The sequence below is a fragment of the Tachypleus tridentatus genome, chromosome 7 (assembly GCF_004210375.1).
Source record: "Tachypleus tridentatus isolate NWPU-2018 chromosome 7, ASM421037v1, whole genome shotgun sequence".
Lineage (NCBI taxonomy): Eukaryota > Metazoa > Arthropoda > Merostomata > Xiphosura > Limulidae > Tachypleus > Tachypleus tridentatus.
This window is the reverse complement of record NC_134831.1, coordinates 160706399-160730443: the sequence shown is the minus strand read 5'-3', so window position 1 is coordinate 160730443 and position 24045 is coordinate 160706399. Positions and strand designations below refer to the sequence as shown.

Genomic DNA, 24045 nt, shown 5'->3' with positions numbered 1-24045 from the left:
AGAGTTATTTTATATAATTATAATATTGTTAGATATACACCACTGTTAGTTTAATGAGAGTGTTAAACTTAATTACGTTTAGAAGTGATAATTCATCACAGGTTTGTGTAGCTCTGTGGCACAACAGAATGTTTGCGGAAATACAACGCTAGAAACTTGGCTCCGACACCCATAGTTGGTGGAGCACAGATAGCTCATCATGTAATCTCGTGTTTAACTTAAAGAAAACAAAAAATACTCTGTGCGAATCATACGTTATGTAGTTTCATTGTTATGAATGGGTGCTTGTATTACTGTTTTAAGTTTTTCGTTATTTTAATCACGTATTATTGCAGCATAATATCTTGTAGTGTGTTGAAAGTTCTAGACTTTTCAGGCTATAAATACCTGAACAAATTATAGTTCTAGTAAGTAAGACAAAGCTAAACAGTTAAATAGATAGCTAAAGCTGGATTGTATGTTCGCGAGTTCAGAAGTGAAGAATGCTTTTTTAAGTGAAATTATCACAGATTGTATTGTAACAAGAGAGACAGAATACTTTGTCAGTCGTGTTATAAAGTAACTGAAAAACCTGTAAGGACTTTTGATGAAAAGAGTATTATTTAAAGCTCTGGATACAACTCTAGCAACCAACAGTGTAACGCAAGGGAAATTATCACTGATTGTATTGTAATAACAGAGAAGAGAATAATTCATTATGTCAGTTGTGTTCTAAAGTATCTGAACCATCCTGAGTGGACTTTGAGGAAAATAAATCATTATTCAAAGCTTTGAATATAACTGTGGTGTTTAACTTGGTAACAAACATTTATATATACGTTTGACTTGTTTTAACATATTATTTTTAAACAAGCGGACTGCATACTGTTTGTTTATTGTCAACGAGTCAACGATACTTGCTGTAAAGAATCCTGCTCGTCAATATATAAAAATATGACAAATATAAAATATTTATCTATCAGAACATTTTTTATTATTGTTATTAAATATTAATCATAATAGGTATAAGCTATTCTGGTATTTTTCATTTATAATTTTATCGTTTTTCCACAGTATAAGAATGTAAAAATCATTGAATTTTCTCCGATATATTTTAATACTATTCTCGAGCGATTATTTTCAGGGATTGTTTAGAGATTGTTATTCCGGAAGTTGTTCAATTAGCGATTAAGGCAGTATTATTTCAAACATTATCAACAGAGAACTAATAACAGTTCAAGAGGTCATAAATCTAATGACTTCGGATGACAGATGTCAGAACCTACGACTTTCTGAAATGTAAACAACAAAAAAGGCTCTTTTTGTCAACTATAACATGAAAATTGTTATAACGATCCAGCCAACCATACGATACTCTATTCTACTTGTATTCCAGTTCATTTTACTCATTATTTCCTGTCTTACATATTCCGTTATTCAGCTAGGATGGAGAAATAAAATTAGTAAAGAAAAAGAAACGGAAAATAACAGGACAAGTTAAGATGGAAAGAAATAAAAGAGAGGCAGAAAAAGTTGTGAGATAAAGAAAGACCTAAGAAAAGGAGAGATAAACAAACTGATAGAGAGCAGTAGTAAGGGGGAAAAGAATCAAACATCAACAGAACACAACAACGATGGAAAAAAATATATTTTGGATACGTTTTTCCTGATTTTAGAGATAGGTAGATAGCTATATAAAAGAAAGAAAACATAGGGCAGGAATATAGCAATGTTTAAAATACAGAGAAAAGACAGTGTGCAGGGAATAGAGAAATAAAGTGACAGTGAAAAGGATAAGGTTAAATAAGACGACTGGCGGTTGGGAACAAAAAAATGCAGATAAATTATCAGAAAGAGGGGCGAAGGTGATACCATTAAGGGCGACTATGTGGAGAAAGCGATTTTTAAATGGAGATTACACAATTGAAAATGAACAAAAAGTTCAAAAGATATCTGTAAAAATACATGAATAGAAATGAAAGCTCATAGGATTTCGACAGTCAAATTATTTGATTTTAGAGCAAAGTTTAACTTGTATCATCAACAAAGTAGTGTCATAATATATAACGCATACGCTTGTGAAACACTATTAAGTTTCGAGCACCAAATCTGGTGGAATTCAATATAGGTCTGGCTGGTTATATGTTTCAATAATTCGTACTTAAGTTGCCCTATTCTGTTTGCAGTTAAAATAGTCTCTTTCCACTGTGTTGTTTGATGTACCACCCTTTCTTTTGAGCTTGGATTTTTTAATTATTTATTGTCGGATAAAACGTGAGTGTACACAGGTTTAGAACAGAGAAACAGTTGCGAAGATACTGTACTACATGTATTTACGCATTATCATAGGTCATTTCAGTTTGATTTTAATTTAGAACAGCAAGTTTCAACCAATAGTCGTGTGACAATCAACAAATAATATAGTTTAAACAGCAATCTTGTGACTAGCAACAATAATACCAATTAAACAGTATTGTTACTGATACGTAATATAGTTTAAACAGCAATCTTATGACTAGCAACAATAACACCAATTAAATAGTGTTGTTACTAATAAGTAATATAGTTTAAACAGCAATCTTATGACTAACAACATAAACGCCAACCAAATAAGTGTTGTGATTGAGATGTACAATAATTATTATTTATCAATATTTACGACCTGTAAAACAATAGTCCTATGATTTACATCAAGAAAATTAGCTAACAGTTTAGTTATGATGAGAATTAATAAATAGTATTCGATGTCTGATCATAAAAAAATTGTTTTCTTTCACAAGTTTTTTTCTTAGATGCTAACATTTACAAAATATAAACTATGAAGTTAATATTAAACGTTGGCACAAATGTAAGTATAAACAGCCTAATTTAAGCTTGTATCACTACAGGATCAGTCATAAGGTTGCTTATTAATAATTGGTTTAGTTTTAATTTCGCGCAAAACTACTCGAAGGTGATCTCTGAATCAACTATCCCCGATTGTGACAGAGTAAAGAGAAGGCAGCTAAGTCAACGTCACCTCTTGGGTGTTTTTTAACCAACGAATAGTGGGATTGACCATTCTTATACCGCCCCCACAGCTGAAAGAGTTTCCGCTTGGTATTAGAGGAAATATAAGAAACAAATAAACCAAATGACTATAATGATTAAAGTGTCAAATTTGAATTTTAATAATTACAGTTGAGGAAAATGCATTAAATCAAGCGTGACATTTTTCTTGTTTGATCTCTCTTATTTTTCATAAAAATCAGTTTTTGTCCTGATCATGTATCGATAAATTTGTATCTCAGAACGGCTGGTATGAATATTAATACTTTAACCAAAATAAAATAAATCAATCCCACTATTCGTTGGTAAGAGGAGCCAAAGAGTTGGCGGTGAGTGGTGATTAGCTGCATTCCCTTTAGTTTTACAGTGCTAAATTAGGGACGACTAATGCAGATAACCCTAGTGTAGCTTTGCACGAAATTTAAAACAAACAAACCAAATTAAAATAAAGCATAGAACAACGTTTCGACCCTTTTAGGTTATCTTCAGGTGTTGATACCAGTACCAGCCGTTCTGAGATGCATTTTTATTTCGAGTTTCTAGCCATCACGTATCGATAAATTGTTTGCACTTCTGTACTCCTATCAGTTGATGACTAATTAAACACAAACCGATTGTTATCAACTTGCTCCTTGAAAGAAAGCAACTTACGCAACATAATTAAATTTACAGTTTTATCAAGGAAATATTTGGTTTGGTCGTTCATCACTCAGAAAGCAAAGAAATACACAGGTACTTCAGTATAATTAGAAAATGTTCCTTCTTCATTTAATATGCTTAACTATACAACATTAGGCCTAAAATGTGAGTAGGCTTGCGTTACAGATAAGTAGTTCAGTCTGGGTACAGAAAAAAATTACCTGGAGTAATTCAGTTAAGTTAGAATAACCAAGATACTTGTATTCAAATATTATTCAATAATTGCATTTATACTTAGGAGTTGCTTTGATTAATTCCAACACTAACGCTGGACCCTTACATATGGAATCAAATCTGATAATTTAACATTTTCGCATGATACAAAACTCGTTAAAAATTGACCGAAAAGACAAAAGGAAACCAGTTGTTTTTTTTTTATTATTATTAGGTAAAATAGGGTATTCCAAAGTGGAATTAATTCCAAAATTACATACGTATGTCTTAAGTGGCTTGTATGTTATCATATAGAAATATTGTTGTTTGGTATTAAACACAAAGCTACATCATAAAGGACTATCTGTGCTCTGCCTACCACGGGTATCGAAAAGTCATCAGATATGTTGCTGTGCCACTGGTGGGGGGGGATATTGTATGGGAGCTATGAAACAACGTAATGGACCCATAATAAGTTGGATAAACAAATGTTTCAGTAAAAAATACATTTAAAAACTAGTTGGATCTATAACGACCACATCAGTAATTTTAAGGTTTAAAAAACAGTATTATTTTATTGAGCGCAGTATATAGTGAATTTCTATTTATTGCGGTTTTCAGACGTCGCTATTATTACTATATATTTATATTGTCATACAAGGTTTGGTACAAAAGCTCCATGGTTTACTTCCATAATGAATAGCATTGAAATGAAAATTACTAATGGAAATAAATTATAGTTTTCTAGTAATTACCTTCATTTTCGTTTTTTTAAGCCACTGATTTATTTAACTGCTTACGTCATATATTTCAATCTCATTGTTTGCAAGGCGTTAATTGTTTTATCGTACCTCGTAATCAGCTTCGTTCTCATTGTTTCCAAGACGTTTATTCTGACTGCTTTGTTCGTTTCCCAGATCCTGAGCATGTTTTAACAAGATATTGTTAAAATCGACTTCACTATGTACCTCAAGGAGACGTTGTCGAAATTCCATGTCTGCAAATATGGTGGAAAAAGTTCTTCCGGTTTCAAGGGCGTTCTTTGTCCCTTTCTGAGGAGTAAAAGAAAACATTCTCATGTAGAAAAATATTTATTAACCACAAAGATGTATAATATTTTAAAGTTTTAACGGATGTTACTTTTTTTCTAACTCGTACTTTGAAAGTTGTACCAAGGTACCGTGGGAAATTTATTGTACTCCTATATTTTATCTTCAAGATTACTTCGAAGACCCCAGAATGTTTTTTTATTTTGAAACTACTAAGTCACTCAAGTCTTTAATTGAAAAGATTTCAGAAGGATATATTTTTAGTATAAAGAACTACTTCTGACTTTAATTTGGTTATTAATTTTGAGGGCTTATAAAGCTAAAATTCTGGGTTCCATATCTGCAATAGACTTTTCGGTTAAACCAAAAATAATAATTTGTCATTTGTAAACGAAGACGAACGCTAAATTTGGTTATTGGTAACAAGTAATTTTCTCAACAGGTTTCTCTATATGACACTTGTTTGCCCAAAGCTACAAGATGAGCTCATTGACAATGTAAATTAGTGTATGAACATTTAATCTGATCTTATTAAAAGCAAAAGTAGCTATATCCAACAATAATTAGGATAAACTTGTAACACAGTACAGATATTTATGTGACAACACTTACTTTTAAATTATTTTAGATGTGATCTATACAGTTAGTTTAATGTAGATCAGAAATTCTTAATTATAATGTGACAGCGTTCTTTGCTTGGTCATGCAGTCAAAGTCAGCTTTTAAAAAAACAACAGATATTTTGATTAGAAGCAGTTGAGCTTAATATGGAAGAAAACAGTTTGTATAACACAGTCTTGAGTTGTGAAATTCCTTGAAATATTAAACAATATCGTCAAGTATAGGACAGAGAATTGATGCAATTGAGTTGTGGTTCTTAAGTCGCGTGTTGTAAGTCAAGTGAAGATATTTTTTTAAGAATACGTTGCAGGAAGAAGTTGCTGATTAACATCAGAAAAAGACAGTTTTTTGGACACGTTAGGAGGAAAGAAAAAATTGAAAGTCTATTTGTAACTGGAAGGACTGAAGTAAGGAAAAATCGTTTAAAATAGAGGTTGACTTGTATCACGAGTTATCTAAATGGATGAATGTATCGAAATATTTGTGCCTTAAAGAAAAGAGATCTGTGAAAGACGATGATCACAAATGTCCTGTTTGGATATGGTGTATAGAGAGAGTTAATATTGTCTAGGCTTAATTTATAACAAGACAACAGATCTCTGTACGACAAAAGTTAGACTTAACTTGAAACAAAAGCTTTATGAAAACTGTATATTCTTAAATTATAACAAGACAAGAGATCTTTGTATGACAAAAGTTAAGTTTAACTAGTAAGAAAAGAGGCCACTGTATGATGCACAACTATACACGTATAGTTTTGATTGTTTCTTTTTTTAATTTCGCGCAAAGCTACACGATGGCTACCTATGATATCTGTCCCTAATGTAGCAGTGTAAAACTAGAGGGAAAGCAGAAAGTCATCACCACCCACTGCGAACTCTTGAGCTACTATTTTACCAACGAATAGTGGGATTTACCGTTCCTTATAACGCCCCAACAGCTAAATGAGCGGGTATGTTTGGTATGACGGCGATTCGAACTTACGACTCTCAGGTTACAAGTGGAGCGCCCTAACTACCTAATACATATCGAGCCAGCTAAGCTGATATGACATCACTCGTCTTAGAAATAAAGCGATTAGATTTTATTTCAGTTTATCTTAACTGAATACCATAACCATATCGGCATATTTATTAAAGTAACTGCCAACAACAAACAGATCAAATGAGTTAAACAGTAGACAAACTTAAGAAACCGTAATAACTTACCATAAATCAGAAATAAAGTTTGTTTACAAGTTGTTTTTCTAAGAAGTCATTATTTATAATTTATATCTGTTACTTTGATAGGAAGATATTACTTTGAAGCTTTCTATGTACAACTGAGTTTATATTTATTAATGAAACACCCATAACTTGAACAACTTTCTAAGCTTTTTGTTCTTAGTTGAAATACTGCATTAGATTCCTCTGAAGAGCACAGCGCAGACAGCTTATGTGAGCATTCATTTGATCACCTTCAAAGATCAGGAGTTAATTATCAGTAGCATCACGCTTCTTACATCTTCCCAAAGCAAAGTATGTACAGAAAACAAAAGTCGAGTTCCCTAATGATCAAGTCTCAATCATAATTTTAGATTACCGCTATCAATAGATTATTGTTCGAATAGTTGGTTTTAACAAAGGTGTTAAAAATTAGTTATTATCATACGGTTGTTAATGAATGAGATCACTGTCGCAGTATCAACACAAAGCACAACACAAGGACTTTCAATATCAACACCTTCTGCGTGTTGTACAATACGTTATCACATTCTAATTCGTATGAAGAATTAGGTAGTTTTTCTATTAAATTTTCCTTCCGAAATTTCAGCGGTTATTTACAACATATTTTAATTTCTAAAACGCCATAGATTTCTTTTGTTGATTCTACTGCAATTTATATCAAAAACAACACGCAACTTTCTTTGAATAATTGTTCGAAATATCCTAATAATAATACCACATTCTTTTCCGATGGTTGCACTGTTACCAATGATGCAGTTTCTTTCGATGTTTGAAATAAAGCTCCTATCAACAACGTCGCAGTATCTTACAATAGTTCCTATTAAACAATACAAGTTTCTCTCGTATCCCCAACATAACTTCTTCCTGTTGTTACAATCAACAGTACCACTTTTCTTCAATGGTTGTAAAATTTCTCGTTTAAACAAAAGTATGTAATAGTACTAAAAACTGTAGCTCCCAACCTTAATGATAACCGTATTGCCTAAACTAGTTGGCTGTAACTAATAGATTTTATTTTTCATTGTGTCAAAACTTAATGTCAGTGTTAATACAACCAGGTTTTTTCCGATAGTTTTACATTTCCTGTTAACAGTATTATTACTTACGATGGTTGCATAACAATTCTTGCTAACAACTTTGATTATCAAACTACATGTCCTATCCACAATGCCACAGTATTTTTCCAATGGTTGTATTACACTTCTATTCGCAATGCTACATTTTTTCTTATGTTGTACTGTAGCACCATAATATCCCAGATGTTTCAGAATGGTAGCATTACTACTTAAAAACGATGCTACATTTTCTTCAAACGTAATACTACGGTTGTTTTTTTAAAAAAACAACAACGTTCACTACATTTCAAACACCGCGTCGTATTGTTAAAAAATCTTTAAATTCACCGTCTTTGTAGAATAAACAAAACAAAAGTTCTTTCTAGAAAAGAGTAACCGCGGCTTTTCATATTAACCACTTCAAGTTTTTTCTTAGAACACCGGTTTAAATATGAAACAGAACACTCGCTTGTTCCCCACTATACTAGTTAGAATTCTTCCAAAGCGTACGTATCGCGTGTTCTCCAGCAGATCTTGAGAATGGGGTTTCAAAGTTTGAACAATCTGCTGTATATGTAACGTGTTTACAGCAATAATCCACCTTAGAAACTTGCTCTTGCAAGTCCTCATGCTTACTACTCAGCCACTAGGGAGGAAGTATAACACGATATATAGGCAGGTATAAAGCACTACGAGTGGATACCGTGATTCAAACGCACGCGTAAAGCACTACGAGTGGATACCGTGATTCAAACGCACGCGTAAAGCACTACGAGTGGATACCGTGATTCAAACGCACGCGTAAAGCACTACGAGTGGAAACCGTGATTCAAACGCACGCGTAAAGCACTACGAGTGGAAACCGTGATTCAAACACACGCGTAAAGCACTACGAGTGGAAACCGTGATTCAAACACACGCGTAAAGCACTACGAGTGGAAACCGTGATTCAAACACACGCGTAAAGCACTACGAGTGGAAACCGTGATTCAAACACACGCGTAAAGCACTACGAGTGGAAACCGTGATTCAAACACACGCGTAAAGCACTACGAGTGGAAACCGTGATTCAAACACACGCGTAAAGCACTACGAGTGGAAACCGTGATTCAAACACATGTATAAAACGCTAGGAGTTGATACCATGCTATAAAGACAGACAGTATCTTGGGAACAATCTTCCAACTTTACTGTAACATATATTTGAGTTTGACTTAATAATCTTTACTTGCTATTTCAATAAACATTCACGCAAGGTTATACATCTTCTACTTTGTTTTTTTTTTATATTCTTTATTAAATCGAAAGCTTTCACAAGTTCAGTCAGTTGTTGAAGAAAACAGACAGTTAAGCGCGTTCATTACTGAGTGTGATTTCACATTCTCAATATAAACGGCACCTTACATGACGCGCGAGTTAAATGGCCTTGCCAGGGTTGTGGGATATTAATTCCTGTATTAGAATTGCTGTCCAGTAACAACCAGCCACTAACCCTATGCCTTGCTCGAACTAAAGAGCGCCTTATTTGTTAAATTTGTCAATTCCTTTTCTTTTTTTTTTACACTTACAACATGTTTATGGTATGTTTTACATACTAGCTGTATGTAAAAATAACACTAAATCAAGTTATTGTTAATGAAATATACTATTATAAATACTCCTCTATGTGACGTCATATTTTAGATATTCATGTGGTCGTACTAAAAATTTCCTGTACTACGAATTCTTCAGCTAAGGCATTGTAACTCGCAAACGGAGAAATTAAAGTATTTTAGCATATATGCGCTACGCTGAAAGTATAAGAATAGAAAAGGAAACGACAAAAACATTTTACAACACTAAGAGTTTAAAACGCGACGGAAAATCTCACAATCGTAAAATATCGTTTATGATTCGCTTCTCAAGTTGAACTAAAGCATACAATTTATTGCAAAAAGCGGAATAACCGTAGCTGAAAAACAAAAACAAAAATGTATAATAGCAGATTGATATATGTTGATGGATAAACAGATCCGTATTAAGTTGGCTTTCCAATAAAAAAAAAAAAAAAGCTGCGACTTATTTTGTTACTTTTATAACCACGAAACTTAATTACAAAATTTGTCCAGTGACTATTTAGGCTTGGCGATGTTGATCACTCGACGGAGTGAGTAGCAGCCAAATCTAACTATCAAATCGAGAGCTATAAAGAATTAGAAAAAAAGAAGTTGTGAAAAAAAAAGTAAACAGGCGAAAAATTAAGTTAATTTAAATTTGAAAAGTAGTTTTTTCTTCTTCTCACTTTGTCATTACGTGAATAAACAAGAGTTGTGCACTGCTACAATGTACACCTTTCTTGTAAATAATGGTTTTCTCATGTTTGTGTTTAGGGATTCTAGAAACTAACTTATGTTGGTGTGTGAAAGAACCGTAATACAATGTCAAAGTAAAATATATGGCCTGTTATATATTAAAATTTTGCAACGCATGCACAGTAGAGTAAATATTATAAAGGATGCGTTTTATTTGTTTTGGCGCAAAGCTACACAATCGGCAATGAATATTCTTCTGTCGGACTATATTTCGTAATAACTTATTTGTTATTCTTATAACAAATTCTTATTCTTATAATAAATTTTTATTATTGATTTAAATAAAGAAATTTATACATGTATTTTATTTTTAAAATAAGTATTCATTGCTCATGCTTACTGTATATTACTCTTTGCAATACAAGTACCAGTAGACACTCTGAAAAACAAAACTGCAAAATGATACAAAATTACAAGCGTCTATCCGCACATTATTACCAGTCAAGGACAATTCATCAAGGCAAGAAAACGATTTTCGTTGCGCTATGGTTAGTGTTTTTAGGCGTATTACTCCCAGCGGTATGTCTGTGGGCAGAGCACAGATAGCCCATTGTACCTTTTTTGTTAATTATAAACAAACAAACTTAGGCGTATTAACTTTATATTCGTGTATGTAATATTTGAGCTACAATGAGTGCACACAAAAGAAAAAACAGCAAGGACCAGTTGGCTTAAAACTAATTTAACAGCGGCAGTACTCAACTTCAAAATAAAATCGATAAGTTATAACATCGATCAGTAACAAAACATATTTGAATGGTTTTGAAAAATACTTCAACACACATTATTAGTAGATAAATTCTCCACCACCTTTAGATGTTTTGTTTACTTCACTAGTGTAACCAACGAGGATCAGAGTAAATCGAATATTAGCTTCCAAGACACAACCGCTGGAACAGTGGGTCCTAAAAACTGTACAAAAATGATTATAAAGAAATAATGTAGAGGGCACGCTGGTCAGGAGCATCTTTTACAAATTTGATTATTTTAATGAAATGGCAAATACTTTATTATTCACACAGACCCTTAAAAAATTATTTGAATACTTTCGCTTACTATCAAATATTGAGGGGTTGTCTGAAATCCTATGTTATCCTTTTTTATCCAGTTTAGGCAACCAATAAAAGCTACAATATAAAATAAATAATAAAAAGCAAGAAATTGTTCCAACACTAAGAACGAAGCGGAACAAAAATATCGAATACAAACAAGTACAAAGCAAAACATACTGGTGAAGCTTGGAAAAGACGAACATAACTACTTAATGTTTCGTTAAAGAAAAATACATTGACAAATACATAAAACAAGATATTAGTCTAACTAGCACAAAAATTGAGATATATATCTATACATTTTTATAGAAATTTAGAAGGACCATAAGAGCAAATAACGCTTATTTTCTAACGAAAGAATATACATTTAAATGTGTTTATTGTAAGTACTACGCAACTATTTCAAATGGCTCTTCATTAACTAACACTAATCTCTCTCTGCAACATTGCTAATTCACTTCTCTGTGCTTTGCTCACTTGATTGCAGCACCGTGATACATTATTATATTGCAACACTGGACCTACTAGATGAAGTAGCAGCTGTTTTTGTGCTTTTTTTATTTTTTCTATTAATATACCTATAGACAGTCATTACCACAATAAGAACTTTCTAACTGGTAGTCATTGCCACAGCTAAACAGTGTGACACGATGTGTGTAGAGCACACTACCAGCAAGCAAACCATTTCACTTCTAATGCTATTTGTGGACGTGCCCACAGTAAATTTTTTGAAATTTTAATGCTATAACAATGAATCTTGAGCTATTTAAAAACTATAAATACCGCATACAAATACAGCAAGATTTAATACATAAGTTGTAGCTATACATGCAATGAAAAAAGTGGTGAGGAGAAAGCCTAACTAGTCTTAACCCGTTAACCCTAAATAGACCATCTGAGAACAAGTAAATGTAGCGTTTTATTGTTGCGTAAAAGGTTAATTCGAAAAAACAACTAATAAACTAATATATAAACAATATTGTGTGTTATTAGTTCTTACTCTAAATTCTGATTCGTAAATTGGTAACATTTGTCTGTAGCTTTCCAGCTGGCGTGGTGAGCTCTTGGATTAAGCTAAAGGCTTCTTTGGCATTCAGTTTAAAAGTTACATTGTTGGGATCATATTGTTGCTCGGCATGGCCAGGGGAGTTAAGGCGTGCAAATCATAATCCGAGGGTCGCGGGTTCGCATCCCCGTCGCACCAAACATACGCTCCCTTTCAGCCGTGCGGGCATTATAATGTGACAGTCAATTCCACTATTCGAGGGTAAAGGAGTAGCCCAAGAGTTGGCGATGGGTGGTGATGACTAGCTGCCTTCCCTCTAGTCTTACACTCCAAAATTAGGGACGGCTAGCACAGATAGCCCTCGTGTAGCTTTGCGCGAAATCCAAAAGCAAACAACTCATATTTTTCGTTACTCTCAGTGATTTACAGCAAGAGCTCGTGATCTACGTTTAAAAGTATTAATAACAAGAGAACTTTCTTTTACAAACTAACAACTCAGTTAAACTCCCATAGGATCTCACTTATAAACAAATATCTTAAATTTGAGATATTTCTCAGATGCAAACGACTTTCGTCATAGCGCGACTAAAATGTACGTTCTAAAACAATATACAAATATTGTCCTTTGAATTGTGAGCTTGTTCTTAAGGTTCGCAAATTGCGTTCGTTTTTAAATTTTTGTTTGAAAATAAAAAAAAACAATTACCAAAATACAATGAAAGTTTAACTTTTCAATAACTTATTAAAATTGTTGCGACTAGTACAATATGAATTATCTGGATGGGTTCGAGGTCTTGACCGTTGGAGAATCAACCTCGGAGCATAAATGTTGTAACTATTCCATGGTTCGAACCTCAGTACGGAAAGGATTCGTAACATCTCAGTGTGATAAACCAGGTATCTGTAATAATATATCTATTATATCATTTATATATCTTTAGTGGCTTATCACGGTTTCGATACCCGTCTCCATAACCGGTATCTAAGCACAATCATTAATGTTATAAGCCAATAAATTTGCCGCTGAACCACTTGAAGACTGAAATAAGACGTAATTGTATGAGATATCCTAAGCAGTAGTTTTAAGATGGGTTTCTTGCAAGATGGATGACTTAATATCTACGGCGCTCTTTAAATGGTATCAAATTAAATTGCAAGTCGTTTGCCATACAGATTTAAAATGTCAAAGTAAATTTTTATAGTTATCTGCCACAGTTATTTTAATATGTCAGAAGAGAAAATATCATATTCACAAATCGTTTAAAAAGTAGTTAAGAAAGGATGTGAAGAACATTAAAACAGCACCTGAATTAACGAACTTTAAGCATTTAATTGTAGTTGCATTTCTAATTTATCAGTATAAACATTATGTTGATAATTCGTTGTTTTTTCCATTCAAAACCAGCAGTAATACATTAACTTAAAACTTTCTTCACTTAGCGTAAAAGAAATTTCCAGAACAGCGCCCAACAGACGAGAAAGTGTTCTTTATAGCCCGACCATGGAGCAGAAAAACTGCCCATTTCCCGCTTGTAACAAAAAAGTATCACGGTTTATCTTTCTTGCTTTTTATGACTCTATAATTCCGCTTCTCTTCTCTTTCACGAGAAGTATAGAGTATTCCCATAAAGCAAAGCTAGCAATTGTTTACCCGAATAACTTTGCAATAGACTTCTCACCGAAGAGGCAATTACTCAGCGATAACAAAACACGGAATTTCCGATTTGTCTCCCTTTCACGTGAATAAACAGCCTAACGTATCATGTAAATGTATACGTATGTATTACTCTTCCGTGTCAGCCCCTCGACGTAAACTGGTAAGACTGGCATAATCAGTTTATTACTCCGGTTTTTCCTATCCCGCTCGTTTGAATAACACTTGTGTGGTTTCATTTCAAGCGCCAGCTATCCAATGGGCCCTCTGCGCTGTGGATACTGTAGGGATCAAACCCTGAATCTTAGCTTCATACGCTCTCAAGGGTTGTCGTCGAGCCACTGATGGTCAGGTTGTTACTAAAATAAGTGACCAAACAAATGTATTTGTGAAAGTAGAAAATATTTTAAAACAGTCAAGAGATGGCGCTTTGTTGTATAAAAATAATCATGTACTGTGATTCTCTATAACAGATTTTTGTTTTATTTTAAATGCATACCCCTCCCAGTGACACAGCAGCATGTCTCTAAAAAACTCATACACACGAAGAAACGTTTGTAACGAACCACGTACTGGCAATTACTATACGTTTTACTTTACATCAGACGAATTAAAGATGTATCAAAGTCTGCCCTCTTCAGAATTCCAAACACTCAAGCAAGTTTTTTTTCTTATTCAGCTACCACCATATTAGGCTCATATATACACAAAACACTTTTTTGTTAATATGGAATCGATTAAAACCCTTCAAGTTACATCCAACAGTACACAACAAAAACACCGGCAGCAGCAAGAATATTGAAAACAAAATCATAAACAACAAAAACACTAAAAATGATGGTTTAATTTTTGTTGTTTTTTTTAATAATGCGAAAAAAAATGCTTAGAACACAAAAAAATACGTCATGACTGAATAGCGACACTGTTCATATTCATAATATTATGATTGGTTGGTTGGTTGATTGATTGATTGATTTGATGTTTTATGGCACAAAGCAGCTTGGCTATCTGCGACAAACGTCCAGTAAAAAGTTAAAATTAAAGTAAATTTAGTAAAATTCATAAAAGGATATTAAGGTAAAACAAAACAAAGTTTAAAAAACAACATAAATAGCATAAAACCACTGTTTACCTCTAGTCTACAATCTTAAGAAAAAATCTACAGTAATACAAGTTGTAAAGGACTTTCTGTAGCATAATTGTAATTATCATAACTCGCCAGGAACACTAACACGTAAGTACAAAAACCACCGTCAGTCACCTGAAGTTGGCCTTTCCAGTCTTGGTTTCAAGTATTTTGATGTTACGGCCATTTTATAATTTCAAATCGAACTAGATTGACTGTGATTCTTAAAAGGGAATTACATTAAAAAAGGTCTAATGTATAAATTAAAAAATTTAAATAGAATTAAAAAGATTAATAGCCTTTAAAAAACTAAAAACATTTCCAAGGTGGACAGCGTCACCATCACCAATGACATTGTCTAACGTTATGTATGGACAAACCTTGAGACAGAACATGTTTAAAATGGTGCTGTCTTTGAAAGTCGTAATGACAAGAAAGTAAACTGTGGCTTCTTGTGATCTGAGTGTTACACAGACTGCACACTGGTGCATCAGTTCTAGAAAAAAGAAAACGATGAGTTAAAAAACTGTGACCAATGTGCAGTCTACTTAGAACTTCCTCTTCCCGATCCTTACGGAAGCAAGATGGCCAAAGTCCAATACATGGTTTTACTTTGAAAAGCTTGTTTTCACGTTGCTCACTCCAAGTCGACTGCAAGCTGACATTGAGCCGAGCCTTGAATACAGGACCATAGTCCATGTATGGAACAAGCACGGCGATGATAGTGCCAGAGCAGATAGATTTAGCTGCGGTGTCAACGAGCCCGTTCCCGCGAATATCAACGAAGCCTGGTTTCCAAAAAAACTGGATAAAAGTAGATGTTAAAAATAAATGGGCCAGTCGGTTTTGAATATCGGCGAGAAAAGGATGTGAACTAGCGTGAAGTGATTCCATAGCCAGCAGAGAACTAAGCGAGTCAGCATAAATAGCGCAGTTTGAGTATTGCTTAGCTTCTTTGCGATTCAGGGCAAGATAAATAGCGTACAGTTCAGTAGTAAACACAAAAGCTGTAGAGGGGGAATTCTGCACGCAACCACCGAATCACAGCAAACGATAGCAGAGCCCATACAGTCACCTGATTTCGAGCCACCTGTATAAAGAGGAATGGAAAGATGGTTCGAAAGATGTTCAGCAAATAACAGAAGTGTATACTTTTCTCAGATGACTTAAAGACAGGTCATATTTGGGGAATGTAAGAAGCCATGGTGGGATAGGCTGACCAATGGATACAGCAATGTTATCCAAGGACAGACCCAATTCATCCAACTGCAACTGGATACGAAGGCCAAAAAGAGCAATGGCAGGTCATCTGTTCTGAAAAAGTATGGTCCACCGAGGAAGGAAAACACAATCTCAGGTGGGATGCTTTGGTAAAAAACGAAGTTTTGAAGCATATAGTAAAGACCGATGCAAACAGCAAAGGTGCAAAGAAGATTCACGAGACTCTACATATGAGCTCTGAACAGAGGAAGTGCAGAAAGCCCCAGTGCAGAGCCGAAGTCCTTGATAAAGAATGGTCCAGCATCTTTAAGGCCGATGTTCTGGCAGAGCCATAGACCAGTGATCCATAGTCGAGTTTCAATCGAATAGAACATCAATCCACTCCCCAAGTGGTGGAAGAGAGGACACGGAGAATGTTCAGTGCTTTTGTACATTTGGCCAGTAGTCGCTTGATGTGTGGTATTAAGGCCAACGTATGGTCAAAGATAAGCCCCAGGAACTATGTCTCAGGGACCACAAGCAGCACAACTTTACCAATATGGAGTTCAGGATCACTGTAGCTGCTGCTCAATATATCTCATGTTCGACAACTGACATGAGATGTGAAAGTCGATGACCAAGAGCCTGTTTGCAATAGTGAAAGGGAGTTGTTCAGAGATGGCATTAATCTTTATACTGAAAAGTGTGACACTCAAAACACAGCTCCGAGGGACTTCAAGTTCCTGTAGAAAAGAACGGGAAAGTGTCGAACCCACACAAACTTGGAATCTCCTATCCATTAAAATTTTTAAATAAAAATGGATAAATGGCCACGTAATCCATATACGTGGAGGTCTCCAAAATGCCATACCTCCATGTTATATCATAAGCCTTTTCAATGTCAAAGAATATTAATACAAGATGTTGTCGTTTGAGAAAGGCTTCTCTGATTGACGTTTCAAGTCGAATCAGGTAGTTCACAGTGTAGTGCTGTCTTCGTAAACCACACTGGGTGGGCGAGAGGAGGTTGTTTGATTCAAAGAACCGAACAAAACGAGCATTAACCATCCTCTCTAAAGTCGTACAGAGACAGCTTGTCAAAGCAATTGGATGGTACTTTAAAGGATTCTTGGGATCCTTCCCAGGGTTAGAAAAAGGTAGGACAATAGCCTGGTGCCAGGCATCAGGAAAATCATTCTCCTGCCAGATATGGTTAAAAAAAATCAGACGAATAGCAAGATAAGAAGGAGATAGATGGTGCAGTATTTCATAGCGTATATCATCAGGTCCAACTGATGTACTGCCAAACTGATGAAGAGTCAGTTTGAGTTCCACTAATGGGATGATTATAGTCATAGAGACAATCAGCTCGAAAGAAAATAGGTGATCGCTCTGTCTGAGTCTTGATGGCTAAGAAGGTGAAGGAAGAAGCAGAAGTGCTAGATATCCGGAAAAACTTTTACCTAGAGTATTGGCCATGTTCTAGGTATCAGCTACTTCCTGACCATCAAAGAACAAGATCGAGAGGGGGAACAGAATTATATTGCCTACTGACTTTTTGAATCTTGTCCCATATGATTTTTAAACTGGTGGTAGAAGATATGCTGGTTGTGAAATTAATCCAAGATTCCTTCTGGCTTTGACGTCTTACCCACCGAGCATGTGCGTGGGCCTTCTTGGAAAGCGATGCAGTTCGAGAGTGTGGGATATTTACAGAAAGTATTCCAGGCATGTTTCTGAGCTTTTCGTGCCATTTGGCAGGCCATTTTTATTTACATGTAGGTGAATTGGGTGGAGAACCCTTCTGTTTACGACCACGTCTTTTTTCTTTACTGTCTTTATTTGAGGGAGGTCTATCTACCTCCAAAGATCCTGCCCTGGGTCAATTGTGCAAAGGAAGTGGATTTTGGGATTTGTTGGAATGTATGGAAAGGACAGAGATAGGTGTTGAAGTTGATTCATCAAAGACTTCATTTGTTTTGAGAACGATTCTTTTGGAGGCACAGAGAGATCTGTCTATACTCCCACTCTAGCAGTAAAACCAAGTGTAGTAGCGTACGTCCGAGATGAAGTGGTGTACAGTATCTTTCGAGCCTCAGGGTAAATAATGTTATGGAATTGTTTTCAAATGCTGCATCTGTTGTTTTTTTTCAACCATTTAGGGCAAGAACGAAAGTAGAACAGGGGAGAGCCATTGAAATTGACGCAATGAGGGTCCATTTCACACTCACAGGCATCATGGTCCTTGCCACCGCAACGAGCACACGTCAAGAAACCACGACATGATGTCTTTGAGTGACTGAACTGCTGACACTGGAAACATTGGAGAAGGTTTTGAATATACGGCCGTACCCTGCAATTAAGATAACCTGCCTTGATGGTGGCAGGCGATCGTGGTGATGTAAATGTCAGAATGAGAATGTTGGTCGGCATCATAATTCCATCTTTGCGAGTGGAGATACGCCTCACTGCAGAAACTCATTGAGTAGAGAAACCAGCGAGAATCTATGGCTCAGGGACGTTCTTCAAGTCCCTCTCAACAATAACTTCTCGTGATGAATTCAAAGTGGCATGAGGTGTAACCTCAATAGATATATCCCCAATTACCTTTGATTTCAAGAGGAGTTCAAGGTGTTGAGGTGTGGATGTTTCAACCAATATGTCACCAGATCGATGCTTTTTTACTGATTTTTGAGAGGCAGCAAGTCCCTCTTGTCCCTTCTGAATGAAAAAAGAGAGACAGTTGCCCTAAAGGTTTGTCTGAAAGTGAGTGCAATATAAGAAAATTTGGTACAACAGGTGGTACGGATAACGAGGATTGCTGCTCAGAATCTTCAAGACGTGGTCATTTACCTATAGACTGTTTTACCACTATTTTATTAAGATTTTTAATTGGAGTATCTATGATAAAGAAAAGAAAATTTTGATGCCTACTGACCCCACCCACCATGGAGCCCTCCGATGGGATGCACTATAACGTCAAACAAGGACAATGCAGCAACGCCAGGGTTTCGTGAGCACTATACCCAAACACCAGCATCAGATATAATGTCCACAACACCTGTTGAGAAATTTTTTTTTACAGACAAAGAGGCCATAAGCGGCGCTCTTACATCTTTTTCATTGGTTTTTATCTTCGTACTTTTAAGACTTAATTCACAATATAAAATATGTTGGATTACAAGAAGAGATCCTATGTAGGAAAATTTATTAACAATTACATTAACCCTACTCTATAGTTATACTCTATAATTAAGAAAATCCTGATGTAATTGTAGAAGATAACTATTAGTATAATAATCTTATTCTACCAAGTACTGGCTTAAAATAAAATAATTTTAGGATTTATTGAACAAGATACTCAGAAATAAAATGTCCAATTTAAGGTGATCGTTTACAAAAATTGAGACGCAAATTGTTTTCTTTTCAACTTAGGTTTTGATAATTATAAATCTATTGTATATTTGTGTTTTATATTTTTGAATAAAGTATATTTGTTTTCAACAAAGACATAAAAGGAAGGGGTCTTTCTTATTTAGCTGAATTGCAGTACCCAGTGTCGCCCTTGGTGTTCAGACACCTATCCACAGACAGACGATACAAGCTGATATAGACTTGTTTTATATTTAAAAGCAGTAATATTTATGTTCAGCTATTGGAAATCCGACGATTTTTGATCCTGGAGAAACTTTTATTCTATCTAAAATAACGAACTTTATACAAATCTGCAAGTGTTGGAATGTAGTAATGTTTATTATTAGTAAATTGTCTCTTTATAATAAATCACGATTCGTATATCCGATAGAGGCACCCCAGGTAATTTGATTTTTAGAATATAGCTCACCAACATGCGTAATATGTGAACAATAAAAAGTGTTGGAAAATATAATGTTTTCATTTCTATCTTTCAAACTGTACGAAATATTAACAACCCAAAGTGTTTAGGTAGTACACAATATTATACATAAAGTTTTAGATTTTTAAAAGTGTCCTAAATATGCAACTGTTTAAGTGATAAGAAAATATTGCAAATACATAGCTTTTAAACAATAACAAAATTAAAATACAGTTTTTAAGGAACTGAAAACGGTTCAAATAACCGTTTCGCCTTTTGTCTTTAATTTAAGCTTATAAATTTAACTTAATATCAGCTTAGCGACTACGTAATTGCTCCATAACTATACATGACGTTTAAAGTTACGGCGTGAATGTTCAGACATCAAAAGTAGAGCTACGAAAATTAAACACAAAGACGTTATTTACACAAAACTCCAACTTCAATTTCGTGGATTAGAAATTAAAATCCACCAGGAAACAAAGAAATATTTTAGATTTGGGTTAATTACAAGACTTGTCTTAGAAAAAAAAATCAGTCTAGATTTGTTCTATTCTGTCCTGTATTATAGAATAACATTCAGTAAGAGGCAGAAATTTTGTTACAAAAGCTAATATCAATGAACTAAGGCGAAAACTGAATTCCCGCAGTTTCGTTTAACCTTGTATAAAAATAACGAGTTAGTTTTAATAGATATTAACACAACTGCCGTACACAGACTTTGTGAGGAGCTATAACTTACTCAGGCTTTGTAAAAATTTAGTATAGTAATTTAAGAACAATAAGAAGTTAAGGAAACAAATATCACATAAAACATCTTTCAGTTTATAATTTTAGAAAAAAATAACAAAACAAGTGTTAGTGTCATAGGATAGCTTATCTCTTCCACAGATTCTCTTAAGACAATTTTCACCTACCTCTTTACTTGGTGTTAAAACCAAAATAAAGAATCTAACTTCGTGAGACGTACGACCCATGTTGGCAGGTGCTTTCAGTCTAGCAATGGCAACATGTCTTCTTTGTAGCGAAGGAAGACTACACCTAAGAACATATTTAAAAAAGCAGACTTGGAAATAACTTCAACATTATTTTACATGTTTAAGTATCCTGTGGACAAACCACACACTTTGTTAACATACAATAGATACGTTTTAATACCACAACAATATAACGTTGAGTGTAGGAGCATTCCTCTGAACAATTTCAAATATTGACGTCAGGCTTAGCATATAAACATGCTAAAGAAATGCGCTGCAATTTAAAAAGCATCTCTAAAAACGTATTTTAGAGAAATATTACAAGACTTTTAGTTTGTACAATAGCTCATTTAGTCATTATCTAATGTCATATGGCATTAGGCCTGTACTGATTGTTTAAAATGTAGAGGTTATTGTCTTTAAAAAGGGCTAGTCATGGCATATTCGTTTCCAGGCTGTCAATTCGTCTGTTTGTTTGTTTGTTTTGGAATTTCGCACAAAGCTACTCGAGGGCTATCTGTGCTAGCCGTCCCTAATTTAGCAGTGTAAGACTAGAGGGAAGGCAGCTAGTCATCACCACCCACCGCCAACACTTGGGCTACTCTTTTACCAACGAATAGTGGGATTGACCGTCACATTATACACCCCCACGGCTGGGAGGGCGAGCATGTTTAGCGCGACGCGGGCTCGAACCCGCGACCCTCGGATTACGAGTCGCACGCCTTACGCGCTCGGCCATGCCAGGCCCTGTCAATTCGAGAGTTTAATGTTCGCGTTGTGTTGCGAAAACAAACGCTTCGCACTTGGGAATCGCGGATATTCTACAAGAGTGACAATAAAATCCCACTGTTCGGCCACATATGATAAAACAAGCTTTAATAGTAAAAAACTGTTAACTAGCTTACTTCCATTTAGCCTATCACTTGAAAACTAGAGGGAAAAATTTGAAGTAAACAAATTTCAATGAATATATTTCGTTATTAATCATATATAAAACTGACTATACGTTAGTCCTCACTAATAAGATACAATAGTTTTGTTAGTCCTTATTAATGATAAAATAGTTTAGTTATTAATATGATAATGCTTTATTTAGCTGTTACTGATCCTGTTATACATAGATCATGTACAATATTTTCAGCATTGTACAAGTAAGGAAAATATTACTATTTTTGTTTCGTATTATTTCTATCAATAACTGCTGAGTGCCTAAAGCACCAATCAATAGCAGTATTGGCATAGTACCATAGTAACAGATAAGATATTCCATTTTCTTAGGAACTAGAGGACGTATGATTTGAATAACAATAACATTCAAGAACATGGCATAATTATTGTACGTTCCTTTAACTGTAAATTCGCAATATGAGCAGGCTAAGTAAATATAAAAGGAACGTTTAATAATGAGAACGTTAAGTTATTCAGTGTAATAACACTATCGGAAACTTTTATAGAAAACCGAGTACTTTTCAAATTGACTGCTTGCCGTGGAGACTGGATTATAATGAACCAAGCTTCGTGAGTCTACAACGTTAAAGGCAAAATACGTGTGTAGACGTTTGCATATATGTTCTCAAAATCAGTCATCTTTCTTTCTGAAGATGAGTGAGTATGTGTGTGTGTGTGTGTGTGCGCGCGCACGTTCTTATCACAAAGCCACAGAGAACCCCTGATTTTAGCGTTATAAATCTGAAGACTTACCGCTCTCCCAACGGGGAGCCTGAAGATGAGAAAAAAAAATTGTTTTGCATATAAGGGTAATACAGTCGCAATGCTAAAATACCTATAATAGTTGACAAGAGAAAATGGTACATCTGAACATAACTTTGTTAACGGCTTAAAAAGACAACGTCTCCCCCATAGGATAGCGGTTAATGCCGGATTTACAGTACTAAAATCCTGCGATAGTCACTGCAGGTAGCTCATTATGGTTTTGCTTACAAGTAAACAAACAAAAATATAGGAAGCGTTAGGCTCGAGGGCGCCACTATCGTAAGAAAGCGTTATTTTTCACACTACCATATGCGCGTTGGTAATTTTGTAAGGTTTTAGTTTCGACATTTTTACTCTCCTACTGGATAATTGTAGTCTTCTCTGGGTGTCTAACCCTGGAATTTATGATATAATTAAAGGATTTGTCTTTGGTATTTCGTAATGATCTTTTAAAAAAACGTTATTATAGAAGAGATAGACCGACAAAACTTTTTAAAGGCTTTCAATGAATGATTGTTGAGAATATATTTTTCAGGATCTAGAAAAAGCCTTGAATAGTTAACAACAGAAGAGAGGCTTTGAAAATTTATAAAAGGCTTTGAAGGGTTAATGGTATTAGAGATATCTTTACAATATAGAAAAAAAGCCTTGAATAATTAAAGACATAAGAGAAAGATTTTCAGACATCTCACTTAACTCACCGTGAGTGATAAAATCAACTGATCAAACGTAATTTGTGACCAGAGTGGGGATAAAAAATGGCACCCACCAGAGCAACTGGTTTTTGTAGTAAATTATAACTCCAGATTTCTTTATTATACAGATGTGTCAGCTGGTAAAACAAAAACAAGGTTTAATTTCCCACATGGTGTATGCCAGTTCCAATACAAATCTACTAGACAGAGATTAATACCCTAATTATTGGTTTAGATTTCAGATGGGAGACAAATCTGCTGTTTTCCTGGACATCATGATTTCTCGACAGAGATTAATACCCTAATTATTGGTTTAGATTTCAGATGGGGGACAAACCTGCTGTTTTCCTGGACATCATGATTCGCTTAGATGTCGCTCAGCTACATCTTGTGTTTCGCAAAAACGAGATAAAAGGAAGTAAGGCAAGCCCTGGAGAATTACTTTATAGTGAGAATAGCGCCATAAAGAGTTTTACTTTTTTTAATGCAACTTTCAAATCCTGAATGTTCGGGAAAAAAATGTTTCTGTAAAACCTTTAAATTAGGCCTCAAGCAGGCAGCGTGAAGGTTAAAACTTCTTTTAAGCATTTAGGCTAAATTAAGCTCC

The 24045-nt window shown here is 34.7% G+C and overlaps 1 protein-coding gene across 2 annotated transcripts in view; it reads right to left on the bottom strand.

Annotated features, from left to right (window-relative positions):
* LOC143257037 (solute carrier family 4 member 11-like) overlaps positions 1-24045 on the bottom strand; it is a 162519-nt gene that overhangs the window by 24539 nt on the left and 113935 nt on the right. For both annotated transcript variants that reach the window (XM_076515130.1, XM_076515131.1), the window contains exons 6-7: positions 20971-21094; positions 4731-4931 (exon numbers count right to left, since the gene is read on the bottom strand). In XM_076515130.1, the coding sequence (XP_076371245.1) occupies positions 4731-4931; positions 20971-21094 (325 nt within the window). The remainder of the gene's footprint in view (positions 1-4730; positions 4932-20970; positions 21095-24045) is intronic.